Below are 25,231 nucleotides of genomic sequence, written 5' to 3' on the forward strand. Positions count from 1 at the left end.
ATCTCTCATGTCAACAAAAAATTTAACTGAAGGATATTTGAGGCCAAGAAAACAAATTAGATGGCCTAACAGGGAAAAAAAATGGATTTAGGACCCCACAGCCTGCAGCACTTTTGGTCTTTTGTTTCATGTAACTGCTACCTTTCTCTTTTTCTCTCTCTCCTTTTATCACTCACACATTGTTCTTCTCTCTGACCCCAGCCCACAGGAACCCACCCAAAATCCTTAAATACACCAAAAAGGTTAAAGTTCCTACATTATGGTGCTTTTGTTCCAGAGTTTCGTGAGAAAGAGAGTCGTGGAAACCAGGCTGGACACGTCAGATCAGTGTGTATGCCGTCACACTGACCTCAGGTCAGCACTAACGAGAGGTCAAGCCTGGCTGAGGAGCCCTGCCTGTGGCTCAATCTGATTACAAAGAAGGGAGAAGAGAAATGAGCTCCAACATGTTTTGACCACAATGGCCAGTAAAGTGCAAGTGGCATTACTATCAGAGATTTGTATATGAGAAGAAAGCCAGTTGTCCATTTAATAAAATATATGGGCCTTCTGGGAAGAGTTTAGTATGGTTTAAACTAAGATAGCATTGTCAGCTTCTTATAGTTGGGTCAATGATGTGACGCTCATTTTTTCTGGACTTTTTTTTTTGTTGGTTTAATATATATATATATATATATATATATATATATATATATAGAACCCCCTGCTAGATGAACTTCTTTTAACATGCTAACTGAAGAGGGCTTTGAAGATTAAGAGCTGTTTATGGTTAGATTGTGTGTTGGTTTTGCTCTGGGTTTGATAAAGCTCTCATGGTCTGCTAAAACAGGAGGTAGCCATGGCTTCTTTGAAGATATGTGGGCATACCGCTTATCAAAGTCAAAAATAAGATTCAAAAGAAGTACTGGCATTCCTGGTAAAATTACAATGAAAGGGTGCAAGATAAAGGCGGGAGGGCAAAGCAATTCTGTGAAATCAGATTCAAAGGATGGAATTGTTTTGGATTCTTGTAAGAGGATAAAATGCAAAGCAGCACTTGATGAGATTATGGGGGGAAAACCATGATTTCCAAATGCCTCGAGTCTCTCTGTGGCACCAATCTGAATATTATAATACACAAAACCCAATCCTTCAGCCATTCAAGACCATTCATAATTAGAATTCATTAAAATTCAGTATTCAGCTCTGATATCGATTGTCAGCTAAAGAGCTTTTGTCATTTCAAAAAAGCCAAAGGATTTCCATTTGAACCCAATCTATTCTGGTTCATCATACCTTACAAATTATTTTGTAATTATCAGTTTTTGTACTTTTAGGTTTTCCATCTACTTATATCGATGACTTTTTAACAAAATGTTATAGGTATTTTGGCAGGATCTTACTGGTAACAGGTAACACACTCATTCACTGTATCCCATACAATCACTAGCACATATGCTAACTCAGTCATTACCAGTCCAACTGAAGTTTGTTTAGATTTTCCCTTGTATTGGATGCATACAATTAGGCCACACTATGTGAATAACTAGCACAAGCTGCCAGTGATATCACAGTTGAAGCTAGACATTCCCAAGAGTACTATGTGATAATGGCTTGTTTATGATGGGTACCCTGTTTTTATACAGTCTATGTGGGTATCCCATTAATTGACAAAAAATTAACTCCTTTCCAACTCTTCATACTGGACCGTTCCACTTTTTCTGTTCTGTATGAATACTGCCAACTTATCAGACATCATCAGCTAATGAACTGCTAAACATTGTTCATTTAATATCAGACAAAGCATCGAATCAAATGCTATAAACACAAACACAATGATCTCATGGAGGAACTGTGATCCATTCTGCTTGAGTTAAATAACAGAAACAAAGAAGCACATGTTATTAGTATTGAGCCTCTCTTCCACTTGCACAATGCAAACACGTGCATAATATGAATATACACGTCCATAATAAACAATAACACAGTATATTTATCACTTATGTATATTGTGTATCATGAAGATACACAAATTCCTACAGAACATGCATCCACTGACACAGGCAAACAAAGCAGTGACTGACATGTTAAAAAACATGTTTTGAAAATGCTTGTCCACCGTATTTCAACCCAAATCAAGCCACATGTTCCGGTGGAACTGAATTTCGAGGTTAAAGTTGCTGAAAACTATTTTTCTTTTTTGAATACTATTCATGTAATGCCATAACATCCAGGTCAAAAATGTGAAACATATGGCTTTAAAAGACTTGGAATATAGGGCATGTTGTTTAAAATGCTTTAATCCCTTTGAGTGTTTGACAGCTCCAGTCACCATTCTCTATAATTACATGGAAGAGTGCATTGTGTACATTCTTCACAATATCTTCTTTTGTGTTCCACAGAAGAAAGTCAGTCATACAGCTATGGATTGACAGTTAGTTTGTTTTCATTTATGAACAAACTAAATGTAAATCTAAAAGAGATACTGAAAAACAATCATCCGTCCTATAAAAACACACTCACTCTCACATTGTCCCATTCCCAAAATGTCCTGCACAGGAAATGCATTAAAGGAGACAGTGATGTCATGCTGTGGATCGATATGATGGAGGTCTTAATGTAATTCAGCTGGAATGGTACACGTAGCACTGAAGGGTGTATTTGACTGCAGCTGCAGCGTTCCCATTATTAAAACACACACAAACACACCGTCTCATGTGCCCAAAGCTGGTCGGGGTCATGTATCTGAGTGCAGTGGCCTGATTGCTTGATGATTTCAACTCTAAGGTCTTCAATAAAAGATAGCACAAAGAATGGTCACTGAAGTGTGGGTGTGTGTATTAGCATGTGGGTTTGGTGTTTCAATACACCAGAGTATTAAAAATTGCATGCAATCCAAAGCACTTTATTCTACCGTCATCATAAAAGACACTGGTTATGGCAAGTGCATACTCTCTTACTCATCCTCTCTTGCTCATCATAAGATCACCTACTTCAAATATTTATTAACATGTTTGTCACCATAGCCAGCAACCAGCATACATCTGTAAAAGAGGGACTGTGTCAAAGTAAAAAAGTACAGAAAGCAAAGCCAAGTTAAAAATCATATTGTTTGTGCTTTCTATTTGAAAGAGCTTTCGTTTCAGCAGTTTTCGATGCGCAACATGCTGTCTATGTAAGTAGCTCACAAGCTTTTAAAGCAAAGCAACTGTTTATGGAGTAGGCGTTAAAGGAATAGAAAAAGCAGCATGTGTTCTTGCTTTCGGCATTAAAAGATTGTGGTTTCTCTTTCATAGCCATTGCTTACCTGATTGCTCCGTTCCAGTTGATGCACCCTACATATAATACGCTTTCTCATGCCATTTACATTAGAGGAAAACCGTAGGTGGAGGGGTGGGGGGGGGAGGGTAACTGGAAATGAGCTTCATGCTGTCAGGCAGCAATAAGACAGCTGCTGTTTTCCATAGCACAAACATAAGCTGCACTACAGATAAAACAAGTCATGGCGCTCCATAAAATTTTGTATTGAGTTAGGAAGTCAAAATTATGTTGTCAGGTGTCTTGAATTCACTGTGATCAGAGCAAGACGGTGATGCCTCTTTACTACAGAAAGTACAGCAAGAATTGTACTTCTACAAAATGATGACTAAAGAATGTGCATCGGTAGTTTTTGAGCTTTTTCTATTATTTTTATACAAAATTCATGAATGTGCTTTGCACTAAATTGCTGGATTATTATAGTTCAAAATATTGTATTTTGTACACGCTGCATGGCTAGTTTTCTTGTAAATGAAACCAAACTGGAGAACTCTGGGATCATGAAAATCCTGAGTTAAAAAAATTACGCCGTTCATTTGCATTTAACTTGATCTTCTTGTCATGACGTGAACGCACCATTAAACCAGCTTAAGCTTGCAGGTCTGGAGACTGGCTAGTTAATAAGTGACCAGCTTAAATGGGTTTAAAATTTTGATGTTGCTAAACTAATAAATAGTAAGGCTAATAAACATGCAAAATACACTCATGAATACTAGGTAAAAGTCTAAGTTAAATTAAAAATGTGTAAAACATTACAGATATAAAAGCATAGGACCAATATGAGAGCATATTATTTAAAGGCCACATCAACTAACATTCCAGCTTAGTTGTTTAAAATGTTTTTTTTGTTTTTTTCAGGATGGATTCAGCCGGAGCTATAAACATTTTTAAGAGGGGTGGCTGATGGTCTTTGTCATCGTCCTCAAAAGAGATCTCGTGCCCTGCCATTTGAAAGCACTTTCTTCAGCCAGTGGCAGGAGAAACCATGTCTGTGTCACATCATTCTTCCCTGCCCAAAAGCCAGCTCTCAACTCAACAAGCCTTGAGCCAAGAGACATGAAAAGACCCTATCAAAAGAACAGGGTTACAGTCCAGAGCATCAGAACCTGCTAGAGGTTTTCATTGACCATTGCAGCAGACAACAACAATGACTGTCTGTTACTCCAAAACACCCTCCCCCTTTCTTTTACGGCCTCCACATTTGCGTAGTCCATGTCCCCGAGCGCGTGCACACACACATCTGTATTAACAAAGACTTGCTTTTCTCATGGCCCCCACGTTTGATTGCATCTCTCAATAGCCTGGTTATACCAGCAGCCAAATACCAACCTCCAAATAGTACATTCACACTCACACACACACACACACAAACAGCTGTCTGATAACCCAGCACAGCTGGCACTCGGGAAAAAAATCCACAGGCATGTGAGACCCTTCCCACCAAAATCATATTGTGACTAACACACAAAAAACTGAGAGCAGAACAGCCTACTCATCATCATATTAGCATTTGGGATCAGGAATTATTCATGAAACGGGATGAAAAAAGAGAAATACAGAGGCAGAAAGCTAATAGCTAACAGCTAACCATGCTAGTTCTTGTCTCACCTAAGGACACTGTAAATTTGAAGATTGACAAAAACTTCTCTACAAAGTGTATAGAAAAAGTCAAGCTCGTTTGCAAGGGGAATTAAGACATAAAGCAGATACTTTCAGTTCCTTGTTTGTCGTTACAACATTCACGTGAAGAAACACAAACCTTAGCCTTAGCATAACAAAAAACGTAGAAACCTGAGATCTAGGGGAGTGAACATGCACATTAACTGACATTTGTTATCTTTCCTTGTCATCCCAAACCCTGTGTTAGCTGACTTGCGTTAATGCAAAGTTTGTTTTGGCTGATATTATCATCTCTGTTTGCATCTAGGTCAAGACCTGCAACACAGAGTTGAAAAAAAGCCTGAGGGCTTCAACCACAACCCTGTTCCAAACACACCCACTCGTACGCTTTCTACAGCCCTACAGAATAAACAACATAATAATAACATCTCCATAAGAGGCAGAAAATGGTGAAAAACACCAACTTTCAGTTATTGAGCCCACACAGGCCTCGTCTTAAAGCAGAAAATGCAGTTATTTGTTTGGTGCATAAGTCACATATGGCCCATATTGAGCACATTAAAGGCTCATCCCTGCTTAAAAAAAAACATGCTTAAACCAGCCTAAACTAACCAGTTTGTTAGTCTTATCTGGTTCTAGATGGTATAAGCTGGTCTAAATATCGTAAAAGTGCTCCCAAAACTCTAAAACCAGTTGGCAAACACGTTTACGCTGGTTTAGATGTTTATTTCAACAACATAGTTTTTCTGGGCATTAGCTTTTCTTTTTTTCTCATGCATGTCCATACGATAAGTATAGCACTACCAGGATGTAAGGTCATACAACAGGTCTTTTGCAAAAACAAGCCCCTAAGGACAAACACCACTATGTGAGGACTGCACATCTGTTGTGAGTGTGATACATTTTCCAGATTTTATTTTGACATACAAAAAGCTGCCTAAAAACATCATCAGATAATTGATAGCCGAGCTGTCTACGTTTCTTGTGTTGCCTGGACACTGTGGGGTGTGGTAGCCCTGTCTGTGCTTGTATATCACAAACCAGAGGGATGAACAGGGATGATAAATGGGTTTGCATAGCTCAAACAGTTCTGCACAATACAAGCAATACAAAAAAATTACAGGAAGATATGTGTTTTTTTCTATGGGATATTTTCAGGGTGTTAGAGCTGCTGAATTGCTTTCTGTGGAAAATGTAAAGTTTCAGAGGTCTGTTGATCGCACCGGCCTTCCTCCGTTGTGGACTAGTTGCTATTTAAAGTGGTGGTGAGGTGAGAAGACTCTGAAAGTATTTTGAAGATGAAAATATCCACCCCCGAGTGTGAGTCATTTCAGATGTGTGACAGACAGCTGGAACGAGCAGCTGTTCTTCCAGGAGCTCTGCAAACTTATTCATGTGGCTGTGCACACACACATACGAGCTCCGTTCTACTGTGGAGCTACAGTTTTGTTTTGTTGCAAAGTGTCAACTTGCAATTTGTCACCTTTAAAGAGCTACTGCTACTTTGATTTAACCCATAAAATGTAGTTTTGTTGTTATAAATGAATGCATTAAGTTTCCTTTTTTATGTTATTTATTTATTTATTTATTTATTTTAAGTATAGAGATCTCATGCCTCAGAGTTGGATGTTTATTATTACGACATGTCTTGCATTTAAAAGTCGGACACATAACCTAAAGTGAAGTAGCCTAAATAACAGAAATATATTGTGAACAATATACCCAAATAACTATATACATCTGAATTCAAAATGATGAAATTAACTTTACACTTGTTTTCTATTACTGTAGCTGTTCAGTATGTCACACCTTTAATTAAAGGACATGTCAAAGGACATGTATTTTAATTTACTACAGAATGGTTTTTCGCTCACTCATCTCTAGATTATAATATAGATATGACATTATCAATAGATCAGTGTTTGCACAATGCTTCAAATCAGTGGAGCTTTTTTTGGCAACTCAAGTTTGATCTAGAATTCCTTGTTTCCCCACTCATAAATATGACTTCACTCAGTCATGCATGTGCTTTGAACTCATATTATGATATTTCCGACTACACTTGAATGGCATACGTTTCGAACCTATAAAAGTTTTGAAAACCACACAGAGGTTTGCTATTGGTCAGTGCTGCAAATTTGCTTGTCAAATTTACCTACTTAAACAGACACAAAATTCATACAGGGTAATTTCTTTGCCACCACAAATCCATCAGATAAAATGTTAATTGTGACAATTCTTATCGAAACTACTATATTTAACTCACAAACGTGATGACAACTTAAGACAGTATCCTAACTAAAGTTAATCAAAGGCGATGCTCTGGATTGCTCTAAATAGGCAGCATTTTGAGCGCATCTCCCTGACTTTAAATAGGGAGTGGTCCAACTGAACAGAGACACTCTCAGAGCCCTGTAAGATGACATTTGACCTTCTGCAATGCTGATAAAGCAGAGACTGCTTTGGTAAGTTATCTGGTAATTACCATTTCACAGTACTTGAGAGAAATGCAGGGCGATAAAAAAAATGTATGTGGAAAAACACATTCAGCAAGAAACTAGTAAAAGTTTCCTTTATCAATACTTCTGGCAGGCACATTCATAATCGTTCAACTCCACAGCACACAGATTCAGGTCTAGAGATTTTGGGGCTTTTATATCACATTTCACAATGTGTAATGAGGCAACCATGCACACTTGTAATAAATTATTGTTGTTGATAGAGTGTGAGTAGTTTGTGGTTAAAACCACCTAAGTATTTATAGTCACACATATTTTCTTACAGTTATAAATATGATGATAACAAGAACTGGCCATCTCCCCAATTTTCTAGTTGTTATTACTGCTAGATAGAACTGTACTTTTCCAATCTGCTGGATGGATCCTACTCAGACTTGACACCATTCTGTTGTGCATCAGCACTCAGACATGCTGTGAACACACCTGTCATGACTGCTCCAAAACAGAGAAAATAAATGTAAGTGAATCAGCACGAAGGCAAGAAAAAAGCATAAACATCCTCACATGCAAGCAAGCAGACCTGCTGGAACGCCGACATGCCCTCTTAGCCCCAGACGATTCCAGGAAAACAGCACTTCCGGGCTTTGTTGCTACATCACTTAGATGGTCCATAGCCTCTCCCTAAACTGGCCCCAAAACAATTATAATACAGACAGGCACGCACATACTGGTCTACAAGCTATATTTATTTTATGCAACTCTTTGCTTAATGGGTGCAGAAGGTATTCTGTAGAAATACTACAATTGAAATGTACAAAATATACAGTTTAATAAAATGTGAGTATTAAAAACACTCAAGTTACTTATACAAAAGTAAAATATATACTTCATACAAACTTCTTTCATAACATATAGAAAATCTGTCTGTGTTGCCATTTCACTGCAGGGCTCAATACGATAGATAAAAGATGAATGCAGGAGCTAATAATCATCAGCCGTACATGAATGCATCATAAAGAAGTGGCTTAGAGACGGGACAGCTTCCATTTGTTATTCAGGTCATGCAATATCACTGTGTGGCCTCCGATCAGTTATTTGGGCCTTTGTGGGGAATTTTTTTTATATTAAGTGTTTATATATACACATTCAAACTAAATATTAAGGCTGTATGTTTATAAATACACATACACATATACATACATGGCAGTGGCCAAATTTTTTTGATGACATTTAATGATAGCACACCTTTCTTCTGCATACACCATACACACAACAAAATCCATCTGTAAAGTCAACTGCAGTCCAGTAAACAGCTCTTGCACAACAGATTTAATGCTTCAGTCACCATAGTGAGGTACAATCCGCAGAAGTTGTTAATGGCTGCAGTAAGGGTGGGGATGGGTGGTTACAGTTAATAACCGGGGAATGGTTTACATCGCCTACAAAAGCCTATACAAACATCCCAAACTGATATAAAAGGTGGTCCTTTTTTATTCTTCCTTTCTTTGTCTATCTTCCTGCACCTGGTGTGCCTAATATAATGCTGCTATGACATGGGACACGAAAGTCACAATCAGCATCAGATGCCCATATGTTTGTTATTGTTCACTGGCCCTACAAAAGCCTCCAGCAATGATTGATTGGATAATAAAATAAAAACAGCTATTCTCAGTTGTCTTGTTTTCAAGGTCAACAAAAATAAAACAAGGTTGCTTAAAGTCTTAGCGGTAGCTTGTATTTCTCTCCACACGGCCAACTGGATCAAACATTAAAGGATGAAAAAATATATATATATATCCAAATTTGAACCAACAGCTGAAACCCTATCATTTTGTTATAACCATCAAATCATCAAAACGGTCCACACTATTCCTACTCATCCCTCAAATCATGAGCCTGTCTTCAATTACAATCAATAAAACACAAATATTTAAAAAAAAAAAAAAAAAACACTCAAAATAAATATGCTGTCATATATAACAGCTTAACTTATTTTCATGAAATTCATTGAGGGGACAATAAGAAAGCACTGTGGTACGAAGGTATCTGTTACATGAACAGCAAATTTAAAGAATGTATTATCACAATACATAATCCTGGGGTGAACTCCGATTCATCATGAAGCAAAATGAGAAACTTAAATAATCTAAACAACATGAAGTGCAGCAGCCATACCAGTATGATATGGGCACAAACACAATGAAAAGGAATGTGCAGTTGTTTTTCAGCAGGTTTCGACAGCGCCAAACTATTCCTGTAAATTTCTGTGTGATGCAGCGTGGTTTGTGCCAACCCCCTGAGAAAGAGATGAGCTCAGAGGCTTTGTGTGCATGAATGATTAACATCGGTTCTGGATAATTTACACGTGATAAACAACTATAATGTAAACCAGTCTGGCCCATTGCTGTGGTTCTGAAAACTCTCACGCATACATCTCCATACACACCCCCACGGCTACATAAATCCCTAAAGGACACAGGCAGCACCTCGTCCCTTGCATTACATAACACACTCAGAGACACAGACTAATTTAAGATCAAGAAAATGCAGATTTCACATTGCATAAGGCTGTTAGTTTGAGATGAACTGTTTAAATTGTCAATGAATATGGAATCTATTCCACACTGAATGTATTGGAGAGAAGAATGCAGAACATGGAAACATCTCACCATTCAGACTAAAAGAACTTGTTTACCTCACACTTTCTCCACACAGCATAGCACTGTTAGTGGGCCCAAAGGGGCCTTCATGGAGGCATAATTTCCCAAAAGCTATAATTATCCTTCTAGTGCAGCAAATGATGAAAGAGAACAAGATGAAGACGGAGCAATACTTCAATGAATAAGAAATGGAGGCCTACAATGACAAACAAGGCATTCTGGAAAAACTACTACAGTGTTAGCATGTTAGCCAAAATGGAATTTGTGTTGTTTTATGTAAACATTACCAATTAGTTTCTTTTTAACATGTGAAAACATAATGAGACTTGTCAGCCTTCTCGGTGTGTTCGAGGTTAACATTGCTTAAAGAGAGATTGACAGAGACTGTAAAAGGTTGTCATGTTCAGAATGGAATGTTTATTTACTACTCACTGCATACTAGGCTGTATATAATGGATTTTGTGTTGTTGTACATACCTCATACCTGTATTCAGTACAGTGTGATCTGCTGCATATTACATATTTAAGCAAATGGGGTCATCTGGGTTTACTTAAATTTGCAAACTGTGCACACAATGCTTACTATACACTGTAGTAGTAAGAATAGTATGCTATTCTGAACATAGCAAAGACTGAAAACAAAAGGACAAGTCAAGAGCATAGTATTAGTAGGGCTTCCATTCACATATTTTTATGCAAATTTTGATACTACAAAAAAATAGTGGATGGATGGGGATAAAAATAGGCATGCACGTACAATACAATGTAACTAGCTGCATATTTGGATAGAAATAAGGGTATTCTGCGCATACATTCAATTTGCATACTAGGCACACAATACATTCTATATACTGCAGGTGTTTTAAGCATAGTATGCTAATCTGAATTTAGCAAATAAGACAGCATAAGTCAAGTTTCCATTCACATGTTTTTATGCAAATTTGGATTTTGCATAAAAATGCTGGATAGATGGATTAAATTTCCAAAATGTGCATAATTTATCCAGTGAGATTATATAAATGTGAAATACAACAGAACCACATTAAAACAAATTCCTAGATTTGATTTTTTTTGTGTATATATGCATACAGTATATGTATATATATATATATATATATATATATATATATATATATATATATATATATATATATGGCATTTAATATAACCTATAGAGAGCATCTGACATGTCACTTCCAGAAATATGGCAAGATTAGTTCACTGCAACATGAAGTGTTTTTTTTTTTTTTTTGCACACTTCTGGCTTCTCCAGCAACTACAGCTTCCTTCTTCATTTTGTATCAGTTTCCCCTGAATTGAAGATCTTGTTGAAATATTTTATATTTTGGCAATATTCATAAATTATTTGTATTATTAATATAAACACAGCATACTATTATATACATTATATCTTGGTAAATGTTGTAGTTCATCTATACTGCCACTGGCATGTTGATATTGAATGGGGGAGTAAGGAGGATGTTTAGGGAAAAAAAGTTTAGGGAAGAAATGATAGGGTGCAGAAACCTCTGAATTCTGTCCCAGGAATGAGAAAACATTCACTCTGTTGGCTGTTTGGGCCTCTTTTACATTCTGCATGAGTCTCTGCAATAGATTTCTGCAGATCCCCATAAACTAGCAATCCAGATGTTTTCAATTTACTAGTTGTTATGAGAAGATGTTTATCGGTGGGATTAAAACAACAGCGCAGGACTGGCACAATCAGACACAAATCTTATCACAGCCCTATTGCTGCTTACGGAGTTTAATTCCTGGGTGGAAAATAGGATATTTGTCACATCCCATCATGCACTGCAGATTGCAACAATGCAAGACTCCCTGTAAATGTGTTGGACTGGACTTCTAAAAGGGGATTTCCTTATATGTTATGCTGAGAATTTATGCCGCACTATTTTGCACACAGCCTTTCCCTGCTAAGGAATTGTTTTATTTTTTGAGAATGTCAAATGATGAGAAAAGAGAAGTAAATGCAAAATAGTAAAATGATAAAAGCCAACATGAATTATCTCTAAATTCTGACAATAGGAGATCCAAGTAATCTTAATTCATCATCCACAGTGAACATTTTTTACAGCAATATAACATCTCTAAATATTACAACAATACTCTGTTATATATATACAATAATATATACAACAATACAAGTCTGTCACCAGTCCAACCAACAACACAAACTTATCAATTGACAAGTCCTTTTCATGGAAAATAATTCTAAAATATCCCTTATTACACAGAGGCAAGTCACAAAAAGTTGTTATGATAGGAAACGCGTAAAACATTGCCACAGTTTTGGCAAGACTATGGGCACAGTGTTTAGGACTTTAATGCAAAACTATGACACCACACTCAGATCAGGGTGCAAATACGCAAATGTTCATTTTGCTGTTTTGCCGACACAAACAGTCAGTTTGCAGTTTTTGCAAGTCAAATGCTACGCATGCATTAGCCTAATAACAAAAACCAGTGCTAAACATATTCATTTTTCAGTCAAAAACAAGCGAAAGAATACCATGGCAATTCACAGTCAGACAGCAGACTGATGGGGTCTGCTGCATGAAAGCTGATTTATTAGGCTACTGATCTGACTGGAAAGACATGATCGCTTGTGAATGTACATCAATTTAAAAAAAATACAAAAATGTAATTGCTAATCATTTAAGGAGTAATTAAAAAGTCTATTGAATTACATTGTCAATATAAATGCTTGAAACAGTAGCAGGAGCGTCGTACGAGGACAGGCAGGCATTACAACAACGACCCATTTTCATACAACTGTTGTACAAGATGACTAAATACATTAAAAATCTCTGCTAAAGACACGGTCACCAGCCCTTTTGTTCTCAAGCTACACCTAGTTTCTCTCAGAAAAGATATTATGGCAGAGGACAAATCACCAGCATTAAGTTTAAAGGCAGGACATGACTCAAACATTTAACAGCTTGTGTGAATACACCATTTAGCTGCTGTCTTACACAGATAAATGGCTTCCAGGTATTATTTTGAGGGGATTTGCAAACCATGCAGACCACTGTTGGTAATTTCACTGTTGTCTTTTAGTTAGGCTATGCCAGTAATCTCAGGGATATAACACAGGATATGGTGTCTTCCCAAACCAACGCTTTCTCTGAATATGACTCATGATCTCAATATTATTATGAACTCAAAAGCAGAAAAGCCTCATGATGAGCCTAGAAAAAGAGAACTGGGAATTTTATACTTGGTATTTACACTCCAAGACTCTGTTCCCCATAAAAGCTAAAAGCAAAGTGACAACATGTTTGTTAAGAACAGTTTGTCCAAAGGACACAATAAACAGTATAGTCTGCTTTTCCAAAGTTCAGCAAAAAAATAAAAAATTCTCCAGACCATGGCATGCAAGAAGACAGCTGACCATCCCAGCCATCCTGGGATATTTGCAGAAAACATGAGGTGGTGTAAATGTATCAAGGAGGAGCAGCAGTGGGTTTACATAGGACATGACCTAATAAAGGGGGGTAAACTAGGTTTAATAAGGGGAGGGCAATATATGAACAAATCTGGGCAAGTCAGATGCAGACAGACTTTCCCTACAGACCAGCAGGAGGTTACAATTAATTCTCCCAGAATTTTGATTTGCTTCCAACATGTCAAACTGGTCAGACTGAATCTTTCTAGATCAGCTCAACTGAGGTGACAAAACAGTCTACAAAGAAACATATGTTTGCAAAAGACCAATATACAGAAAGAGGTCAACATATTAACCAAAGTTGATATTTCCATTTCATTTTATTCCATACAATTGAAGCCGATGCCTACCTTTAACATTCTTCAAAACATCATGGTTTGTGTGCAACAGTAGAAAGAAACTCGCCCAGATTTGGAACGACTTTTGGGTGAGTGACGTAGCCTAGCTTAAATAACAGAATTTTCGTTTGAACTGTTCCTTTAAAAAGCTATCGGGAAATAGCATTATTTTCTGGCATTCACATTAGAAAGGCATTCACAGAAAGCCAAATGAACAAACACTCTCGGCTGTTAAAGATGAGCAGTGGAAAATAAGCATTTGTGCATTGTGACATTCATCGCCACTGCCAGGCCTTCTTATGTTAGCTTACGTGATCCAAGACAAGTAGAAGCCCTCGCGGGAAATCCTGCTGAACGAAGAATATGTCCGTGTTTCCATTACGCTGCGTAGCCTGAAGTGATCAATGAGTAGGACAACAGCGGCCTCTTGTGTTCATCTCAAAACACTTTAAAACGACTTGTTCAATGTCCTCTCGATTAAATTGAAAACAACAGATTTTTTTTGATTTTACATGTCAAGGTGACACAAATATCTTGCTTTTTAATTTGCAAGCGACATTCTCTTATAACATAACGGAGTTTCTTTATAACTTGTATGTCGCAGACAATACATTTTAAACGAAGTCTTGCATAAAAACAGGAGTTACAAGTTTAAATGCAAGATTAATAAATCTGTTTTTGCTGTATTTCTACTAAAGCTGTAAGTGTATCATATAATTGCAATTTTATCAAAGCGTTAAAATATTTTGCATATAGGAATGATAGGTCTATTCCAAAAACGTGTTTAAAATGTGAAATATATTCCAATTTATTTTTTTAAGGCACAAAAACACTTTTACAAATCAGTTACAAATCACTTGAAATGTGATAAATCGATTTTTGTTTTGTTTATATAATATTTGACAACTAAAATCAAATTGACATTGACAACAAAAAAAAAAAGATTACCACCTTACCTGAAGTGTGTGGACAGTTCAAGAAACACCCATAAAGACCCACGCACCAACATGTTCTCTTCAAAATTAACATTTTTATCAGACACCTAGGCTTCTTCGTATGTGTTTCTGTACAAGTACTGTACTTCTAAATGGGCTGAGATCTAGCTGGTTTGAAATTATCAAGTATTTGTGTAGATTACGTAGAGAGAATTCACTATATAGATGTCGTTAGCTCAGGTTTAACAAATGTGACTTTTAGAGGTTTTTGTATCAGACGTGTTGGAAGTTTTAGTTTTTTTCAGAAATGGCCCATTTTTATTTAGAACCACAATCATACACACAACCACACACACCATACATTTTGCACACATATCCCTGCACTCATACAGTATATGCCTACACTTTATGACCCAATAAATAAATATAGACTAACCACTGAAATCAAATCTGAAGACTAATATTTATGTTTAGTAAAAATATTTAAGGCTCACAGTTTTAACTAAAACAATCAAATCAGGGGACTGTCTCTCGATGTTATATACACACACACAATAGACATAATATACCCTTTGGTACATTACGTCCTCTGGAGTAGACAGATATTTTCTTAAAAATAAAAAAAAGTGTATCTGACATCCTATTTAGCTGAAATTTCATTTTTCACTTGTTTGGTTTTCTGAGAATAAACGGATTTTACATTCATTCCTGAGGTAACTGGTTCATCTCTTCCCTCCGCCTTTTTGAATTTATGATGAGTTCTTAAAAAAAAAAAAAAAAAAAAACACAATTAAATGGAATCGTAGACCGTGCTTTGGGGGTTCACCCATAGACGGTTCACCACTTGACTTTCCAAACATCAGTCCACTCCAGTGGACACCATGCATGAAATGGTTAATGCACAAACGACACAATCACAGACGTTAACTGCACATTTTTATTTCAGGCACAAGAGGGAGCAATTTAGGCCTAAACGCCTTCTCTTCAAGAGATCACCACTCACAGTATATTTCACAGACAAACACAGATTAACACGCATACACCCCAAAACCCCAAGGCGGCCACTGAGTCCCTTTTTTAAAGTGCTTGACATGTCAAGTATTACCAGAAAATAAATCTTCCATTCCATTCGTGTTCAGCAACCCCACAAAAAAAAAATAGAAAGGCACCATTTTGCGAACTCCCACATGGCTGGAAAACCTCTCTCCCTCTCATCTAAAATTAGCAGATGAGCAACAGGGCCATTAACTGAACACCAGAAGATGCTTCTGAATGTTGGGTTTTCAATTTAGTGCAAACTAAATGCAGCTACTTTGGGTTAGAGGTATCCAAGTACACAGTAAATACTCTCAAAACTGAAAGGAAATTGGAAATAATAAAAACCTTTGTAAACTTTCACCAGCAAACATCTAACATTAGCTTTAACACTGACTATACTATTGAACATGATCTTTCCAACATGCAATTGCACCATGCTTAACCGAAAGCGCAATAAAGTGCAGAGTAACTTTCAAAAAACATCCAAAATGCCCCATTCTCCCTTTTTGTGCCCATTTAGAAATAGATGTTCAGTCCTGGTACAACAGGAAACCAGAAAAGGTGCTGTACTTCCAGCTACTGCCATAGATGGCTCCACGGTGCAGTCGCAGCCACACTTGGTCGCCCTGGAACAGCTGGAGGATAGCGTGATTGCTGCCGGTCTCATGGTCAGGAGCACCATCGTTGGCATAAGCAGACACCATCACCTCTTCGTTACGCATGAGGTTGATGTACAAGGGTACGCTGATGGCTAGCTTCAGGATGTGGAAGATGAAGACGTAAGCACCGGCAGCGGGACAGGTGAAGCGCCCGGTGGTGGTGTCAAACATGTTGCCAAGGTTGGTGTGCAGCAGGTCAAAGGAGATCGGCTGATCCAGAGTGCCGGGGGCGAAGTTCGCCGTGCGGGCGGCAGAGAAGGCCACGCGGAGTTGGGTGACCGGGTACAAGTGTACGGGCATCAGAGTGTGCTGGCCCTGGGGCGTGATGGGCACTTCCATTGACGGGATGGAGAGTGTGTCACTGATTCCTGAGTCGAGGGGATACGCACCCTCCCGGTCTGGGCTGCTCACCTGAGAGGAGTCACTCCAACCCGCTAAAGAGGTGAGGAGATACAAAGACCGACCACACAGTTAAAGGGATACTCCACCCTAAATTAAAATTGTCATTAAATCACTTACTCCCATGAGAGTACCATGTCGTTCCAAACCCGTAAAAGCTTGTTTGTCTTCAGAACAATGCAAGATATTTTGGATGAAAACTGGGAGGCTTGTGTAACTTACTTGGCAGTCTATGAAAAAGTCCAGAAAAGTATGTAAGGCGTCATTAGAATAGTCCATCTGCCATCAGTGGTTCAACTGTAACGTTATGAAGCAACGAGAATACTTCTTGTACACGAACAAAAGTAACTACTTTATTCAACAATTCTTCTGTTTCTTTCCACAACCAACGGCGCCACTTTTTTCAAATACACCAAAAAAAAAAAAAAAATCCTTGTGGCACCGCTGATATGGAAGAGAATACGCTGCATGTGTTCAGCTCATAATCTCCAAAATGGTGCTATGGAGATGTGGAAAAAAAAACAGGAGAAGAATTGATGAATAAAGTAGTTACTTTTTTCTTTGAGTACAAAAAGTATTCTTGTCACTTCATGTTATAGTTAAACCACTGATGGCAGATTGACCATTCTGACAATGTCTTTCATATTTTTCTGGACTTTGACAGTGTAACTTACTTGGCAGTCTATGGGACAGTAAAAAGCCTGCCAAAACTTTAAGTTGTGTTCCGTAGACAAACAAAACTTTTAAGGGTTTGCAATGACATTAAGAGCCATTCCTCATCTTAACTTGTTTTCAACCGAGAACATTCTTTTTAAAATAAATATCAGTATTATAAATAGTTTTATATATATATGTATAATATATATGAATGAGTGATGGCTCATACCATTGCTCCTTTGAGTTGCTGTGCCTCCACCTCGTTTGAAGTTCTGGTGATACCCGTTTTCCTGTTGGCAAGAACAAAAAAAAAAAAAAAAAAAACCCACCTGAAAATCTAGTCGGTATTTAAAATCTAGACAATAACACTAACCCAAAATAATATACATAAATAAAGTGACAAACCGTAAATCTGATCTACTTAAAGCGCAGAACTGACCAGCTTTTCATTTAAAGCTAAATGAAAACATTAACTCAATATAATGTAACCGAATACCTAAAACGCTTGATAAATATAAAATTAAAGAAAATAAATACACACTTAGTGACATTAATCAGTCAAGTAAACCAATAAATGAAGTAAAAACAAACTTACTCTGGACACATAGAGGGCAGATCCAGGGTCTCGGTGTGGTGTGTGGGTCTGGGATATGAAGCCTCCTCCTGGGGAACGCATATTCACTCTGTATGCCTCATAACCACCTGTCAATCGGCAAAAAAAAATATATATATATATATATATATATATATATATATATATATATATATATATATATATATAAAAATAAAAATACCCCACACACGACTAATCAAGGTCTTCTCCAAACCGCAAAATGCAAAGATCCAATAGCACAGGTTAATACAGTTTGTGCAAGGACGACAGTACACCGTATGTTTCAGATGACCAAAAATAAATAACACCACTATAACGTGATCGGCACACTATTCAAATGTAAAGGTGAAAGATTAACAGAAAGTGAAGGAGACCGAGGAAGATACCTCTGTAGCCACCAGGTGATCTGTATGAGTGACCCAAACCCCTGCCTGTACGCGTCATACCTCTCGCTGTACCGCGGGGGAAGCACGACTGACCCAGACGAGACTGTGGCTGAGTGCCTGAAAACACGTGACCACCTGCACTGACCGGACACTCCAGCTGGTACTGGCCTTCTGCAAAGACACGCAAGAATAAGAGAGAACAGGCCTTTTTACCAGAACATTATGAAACTTACCAGAAATTATAACTCTTAATTTCATATCACCATTCGGAAAAACATGAGAAACTGATTATGAGTGTGAGGGGGAAGTTTGCCTACATTTGATTGAGGACTAAACAGAAATAAGTGACTTTTCTTTTTTTTGGAATAAAAGTAGACGCTGGTGCTTGTTTTACCAATCTGTTGGTCATCTTCGGGTAGGTTGAGCTCAGGAGGTGTCTGGGTGCTGGTGGTGGAGCAATTCTGGGTTTTGGCTGATGTGTAACTCAGATGCATGGACTCAGAGAAACCGCTTTCATCTGACTTCATCGCTGAGCTCTCACTGATGGGCAAAGATGCCATATTAAACACCTGATGAGGAGACGGAAGTTCAGATCATATGTTCTGCATTAGGATTTAAATAAGTGGAACTGATGTTAGGGACTTTGGATGCATGAGGGCAAAACATTCTCACAGAGTGAATGTTGTGGAAGGCGTTTTCTGCACTGATGGATCGGTGACTAGGTGGGGTGGAAAACGTCTGTGCAGACACAGTGGTTGATGCTCCATTGCATAACATTTGCTTTCCTGCCTGACACACAAACAAAGTCAATCCCAAACACATGGTTTTAAGACGCAGGATAACAAAACGGGCATTTTCTCCAGTAATTTCACTTTCCACTTATAAAAGCTCACGGTCACAAAACGAGCTCCATTTATGCATGCAATTAAAAAAAAAAAAAGTTATGTTTTTTTTTTTCATCCAGTACATACCTGTACAGTGCTCTGGTTTTCTAATGAGACTGAGATGGAGGATCCCCTGCGGTACAGTGGAGGAGAGTTGAAGCCCTCACCTTGTTTCTACAAACAACAGTTACCATTAGAGAATATTTATTACAAGCTTATGTGAAAGCTGCTTTTGGCAACATTAATACCTGTACCATAACAAAAAAACCTTACGTGCGGCTTCTCTTCATGGTGTAGATCAAGGTCCGAGGTGTTTATGGAGCGGTCTCCATTCGACAGACAGCCTTTAGCCTCTCCAGACAGCAGAATCCGTAATGGAGTGCTCTACCATTAGACAGCCACAGGAAAGAGTGACCACACGGTGTTATCCATATACACAAAATAAGCTCTCATCAAGTCAAACATACTCACCTGCTGGGATTGAGGCAGAATATCTGATGGGCTTTTCATTAAGTTCCTCTGTGCTGCATGTTGAAAGAAACAGACTGTCAGTCTTAGTTTAAAAGGAATGTACTTAGCCTCAGGCCATCAAAGGTGTATATTCTTCATGGGAACAGATTTCAGAATTTATATCACTTGCTCTCCAATGGATCCTCTGCAGGGAATGGGTGCCATCAGAATGAGTCCAAACAGCTTGTGTGAATTGTGATGTTTTGATCATCTGTGGTTTGGACTCATTCTGAAGGCTCAGACTTATTTAAATCTTGTATAGCCTCAGGGTTATAGGGAGTTGTTTGATAAATTCTAATTTTATTAGAAACCATTTAAATGCCATTCTACACTTAGTGTAACTCATTTAATATGTAGTACTCCTGTACCAAGAGGAGTAGACGAGCCTGGAGATGGACGGCATCTCTTTGTTTGACTGGTTATGGGTGATGTTTCTCCATCCAGAAGAGACTCCTGCAAACAGAAAAAAAAAAGTTCTGTAAACACTTTCTGAAAGTTCTGTTTTGACAAAAATAGGAAAATTAAAAATTGTACTACTGCAATTTAGTTGTATTGTCACAATTTATTTCTTTTTTGCAAAACTTTTAAAATGCATGCCTGCATGAAGCTGAAGGATCCTGAGATCTGGTCCATCAGAGACTCCAACTGCTGTTTGCGCTGAACAGGGTCTTTTGGTAATGGAGACGGAGAGCTAAAGACTTCCACTGCGACAGGCGTCTTTAAGTACACAGCATAAAAAAAAAATTTACAACATTTTTACTGCTTTGATATACTAAAGAGTTTACGATGAATGTATAACCCACCGGTTTAGAGTCCTGCTCCCCCTTGCTCTTTCTTTGACATTTCTAGAAACACACAACATTAATGTGAAGAGAGAAAAACTGGCCTCATTACATTTCAAATGGCATGAAATTTAAGTCATTTAAGAGATTTTAAAACTAGGGACCACAAGAAGGTACTAGGAGTATACAAATAAGAAATTGAATGTGCAATGCATAAAATATTTTGTATTATAAAATTCTAATATTGGATTGGGGGGGGGGGGGGGGTTGTACTTTGTATGGTGTCAGTATAAATGAAAATGCTGCTTTTAAAAAAAAGGTAGCTCATCATATTTGGGGGTCCTTGAAATAAAGAATAAATGAATACAATTAAAATAAAAAAGGAAAAATGTAACAATTTTTACAAACATCTTGGGAATGACATTGGAAAATACCCCAATTTCCTATTCCGGTCTACTGAAATGGCACTTGGGGTGACATGTTAGAGACGTTTCACCTCCTTTGGGTCAACCGTAGGTCTCTTCGCAATGTCTGCAGTCTTCGGAATCAATCCTGCCGCTCCTTTCCATGGCTTCTGTATGGGGGACTGAGAGGATGCAGGAGGATCAGAAAACTCCATTTCCCATGAGTCTGGCGGCTCCCTTTCCTTCATGGCTAAAAACTCCTCCTTCCAACTACGGGGCGACGCGTTCTCATCCTGTCTGCGCTCAGTTACATCCGTTTCAGGCAGGTATTGTCTGTTAAGAAACTGCCATCATTCAGAAGTTACTGAAATGCTTGAGTTTCTCCAAAACACAGTTTATAGCACTTGATGACTTAAAGATCATTGTGTTTGAGACGTCACGTTCTTACCTCTTTGGAAGGCACTTCTTTTGAGCTCAGCTTCACCAGTGCTTAAATGCAGAAATATAAATGACACATTTAAGTAAACTAGCTGCTTTTTAGACAGATTTGAAGTTCTATTTGAATGAAATCTCACTGGATAGGCCACAAGGCCTAGATTGAGGGTCCGCCTTTAGGGTCTCAGTTTTCTCTTGACAGTCAACTTTAGGAAGTGGTATGTGATCAAAAAAGCCACAGTCCACTAGCCGAAGTAGCTTTTCCTTCATGTGCTTATCTGTGGAAGAATGACAGGGGTCCAATAAGACCGTTTTTGTCTTTGTATCCCATCAGTAGGACTCAATCCCTCATCACCAAAATAGAAGTGGGATCCTTTTGCTTAATTTCCCCAAAAAGGGCATACATATAAAACACACATTTTTATTTATTCTGTAATGTTTGCCCTTGAATAATAATGATGCATAATGTATTAGTGTAATATATTTATAGAGTTACATCTATTGTTCATGATACAACTGAAATGAAAGGGCATACATTACATAATTCTAATACCTATTTACATGCATTTGTTATCAATATAAAAAAAAATTATAAGAGAAAATTACATTTACTTTGTGAAATGCATTAGGCCATATTGTATTTGTTTTACACATTTCTCTTTACATGCATCTCAATACAAAAAAGGGCATATTGGATTTTGTTTAATGTATTTATACATGTTTGTGCTTAATATAAAAGACATTACAATTATATATTTAGAATTATTACTCCTACATTTGCAGCAAATGCATCTATAATTGCTATATAATGGTTAACCTATATAATATTTGATGAAAAACAACAACAAAAATCCTAGCTCAGATAACTGTAAAGCTAACAAATTAATTTCACAACCAAAGAAACTCTAGAAACTCACATGTCGAGCCAGCAACTGGGCTTTCGTTCCCTTCCAGAAGCTCCCCGTAAACAATAGCAGCCTGTTCCATCTGATCCTCTAAACTAGTGCATGAAACACAAAAGATCATGCCACATCAACAGGCTAAAAACACCAAATACAGCAATGTAAGAGAATCAAAAATAACAAGCAAGCACCCATGCCAGGGACAACACAGTTAGCAATTATTGCAAAATCCATCAGATCTTTTGGATCATTCCAAAGGAGTTTGTTTTTGTGATCCCATTTATCCCACTTACATAATTTTGCTTAGGTGCGTAATATTTCCCCATCATGTACATAAATTACTGAAGTGCTATAACACACAATGCAATGTAGGAAATCAGTACCACTAATTTTAAAGTTAGCAAAAAAACTTTAAAAAAAACAAACAAACAGAATGTGTTTGACCAATCAGAAGAAAGAATTCCAGACAGCCATGTAAAATGACACTGACAAGTCCTTCATAATAAAAATGAAACTAAATGTACAAACACCATAAAAACACAGACCTACTACGGCACAGAAGACCGTATCAGGTGCAGCACAAACCTCATCCTATGGTTTCTTTTGCATCCCGATAATGAGGCCAGATCCAGCAAGCTCTCAATGTCCTGTGTGGACAGGTAACAGGAATGTTGTCTTGCGTTGCAGAAGTTCCTCCGGACGTCCTCTCTCTGCAGACTGTGGAGGACATACTGCACCTGGAGTATCAAGCTCAGACGTTTCCTCTCTTCTTCAATCCTCATCAACTTCTCTTGTCGAGCAGCTTTCCGCTGAGCCTTCAATAACTATGGAGAAGATCTAGTGAAATATGCAGGACTAATTTTGCACTGTACTTTATCAATGCATGAACCTTACATCTTGTGTGAGGGCACCAATGGTCTTCTGGAGCTCTTTGGCAAATGTAAGATTGTGGATCACCTCGTCATACTTCCCCACAGCTTCCTACAACATTACCACACATCTGTCATGCTGAAACGATCCCCATTTCCCAAGATTCGGCACATAAAATAAAAGAATGATTACCAGTTGGTCTGGATTTAGTTTGTCCCCCTTCTTCATCCTCTCACTGTAGCTCTCCAGTTTCAGCTGTATGAATAAAAAGTAGCTTTGTTTTACACACACAGACAGGAGTGAAGCACATTAGGGTTCCACCTAAACAACATAATAAAGGCACCTTCTTTTTCTCAATGTTGCGGATCTTGTGCTTGAGGCAGATGAGGCTATCCTCAATGTATTGCTCATAACCGTAATAGGTGGTCGTGGTGGTGGGGTTAAAGGTGAGCTGGAGGGCTGTAAGCACTCGAGGGGACTCCGATTTAGGGCTGCCCTGGTCATCTTCCTTCGCCACGGTCAACTCTGACGGAGTTAATGTCTCTATAGTCCGAGATGGTGACAGCTGAACCATGATCTTAGTCTCTCTGAAGCAGAGGGGAAAATGAACAGAAAGGTCACACTATTATGGAACTAAAAATTTTTATAGCCATGCTCAAGACAAAAGTATATAATTCGCGTTGCAATTAAAAAAAAACAAACAAAACAACTTTCCATACCACAGTAGTCATACAGGGACACGAACTCAAATACATGTGCAGGTATCTTTAAAAGTAATTCCACAACCAAAAGAGTCTAATAATATGGGGTCATGTAATGAAGCGACTTTCACTGGGCAATGTAGAATAAAACTACCAGTAGCTAACGCTAAATTTAAGATTACCAATTAGGTCCAATTATAAGTAAATATTTTTATATTATGCTTTTATTTTTATATAGGCCTAATTATTTCCCTAAACACTTTTCTATTTTTTATGTGATTTAAAGATATACATTTAAATGTCGATTTGCTTTTTATATATTAAATTATATTATATTATATTATATTATATTATATTAATACACACCTGTGCTATATAAATACTTCCTTCGCCTTTAAGCTAAAAGCATGCATAAGGCATTGGACTGTATCCTGGTTCAGTTCAGTCAACAAAACTGACAGTGGCAATTAAAGTATCTCAGCACAAAAGGGATGAAAAGAAAATCTCAGCACACATATAGGCTACTGTAAAGTTAAACAAAAAGCACAGCCTAAACAGTGATTAGCTTAATTATATAAGCTAAAATCTTCCCTTGTGTCTGGACATTCGCCAGTGCTCACCATGACATGGCGTTTACATGCTGGAATACAAATGCAACATTAAAAAGCGAATTAACCGCAGAAATCACCATGTAACATTAAAACCGTAGTCGTGTATTGTCATCCATTTACAAATGACGTCCAAAGCAATTCTGTCGTTCTTAAACATCGGCTATGCATCAAGTTGATCTTCAAATGAAGCTATAACAACTTGCATTTGAAAAACAGCAGTTAAAATGCAACTTTTAAAGACTTTATCCGACTCGAGTTTAATGCCTTTCAAAATAACCCTGCCCAAACAGCGTTGATGCGGTGCCACCGCCCAAAAACACGCGCAGAGAACGCAAATATGTTGCTAGAGGACGAATAAAGCCACAGATGCATGTGACAACATAACACAGGTGCACTGAGCAAAGCATCCGCAGAAACCTCACCGACCTCATGCGTCTCTGGCGGTGTGTGTGTTTGCTGCGTTTCAGATCGTTAAGATGACTTGGGTGGCAAGGCTTCTCATTTAGAGTCAACGCAAACGAGGTAGCCTTTCGATGAGCTGGTGGAAAGACGACATAAAGCGGCGGGGAAACAGAAAGGACAGACCACAGCCGCCTCTCATCTTT

The 25,231-nt window shown here is 37.9% G+C and overlaps 1 protein-coding gene across 1 annotated transcript; it reads right to left on the reverse strand.

The window, feature by feature from the left end:
- Positions 1–15,698: 15,698 nt before the first annotated feature.
- On the reverse strand, positions 15,699–25,231 carry LOC132098919 (caprin-2-like). Its single transcript, XM_059505206.1, has 21 exons — positions 25,053–25,231; positions 23,658–23,901; positions 23,507–23,569; positions 23,339–23,425; positions 23,030–23,268; positions 22,460–22,542; positions 21,683–21,820; positions 21,556–21,596; positions 21,200–21,451; positions 20,725–20,766; positions 20,519–20,638; positions 20,290–20,374; positions 19,883–19,935; positions 19,685–19,795; positions 19,499–19,585; positions 19,200–19,316; positions 18,922–19,096; positions 18,588–18,698; positions 18,124–18,230; positions 17,758–17,818; positions 15,699–16,906 (listed from the first exon to the last, which is right to left on the reverse strand). Exons 1-21 carry the CDS (start codon positions 25,055–25,057, stop codon positions 16,344–16,346), a joined length of 2,784 nt encoding a protein of 927 aa, XP_059361189.1. The 5' UTR covers positions 25,058–25,231; the 3' UTR covers positions 15,699–16,343.

Source organism: Carassius carassius, chromosome 22 (genome assembly GCF_963082965.1).
Source record: "Carassius carassius chromosome 22, fCarCar2.1, whole genome shotgun sequence".
Classification (NCBI taxonomy): Eukaryota; Metazoa; Chordata; class Actinopteri; order Cypriniformes; family Cyprinidae; genus Carassius; species Carassius carassius.

What these genes read in the sequence shown, in the direction of transcription:
- LOC132098919 (XM_059505206.1), bottom strand. An exon ending in AACTAAATCCAGACCAACTG is followed by an intron (nt 23,426 to 23,506) that starts GTAATCATTCTT and finishes GTAATGTTGTAG; the next exon opens with GAAGCTGTGGGGAAGTATGA. An exon ending in GGGAGCAGGACTCTAAACCG is followed by an intron (nt 20,639 to 20,724) that starts GTGGGTTATACA and finishes GTGTACTTAAAG; the next exon opens with ACGCCTGTCGCAGTGGAAGT.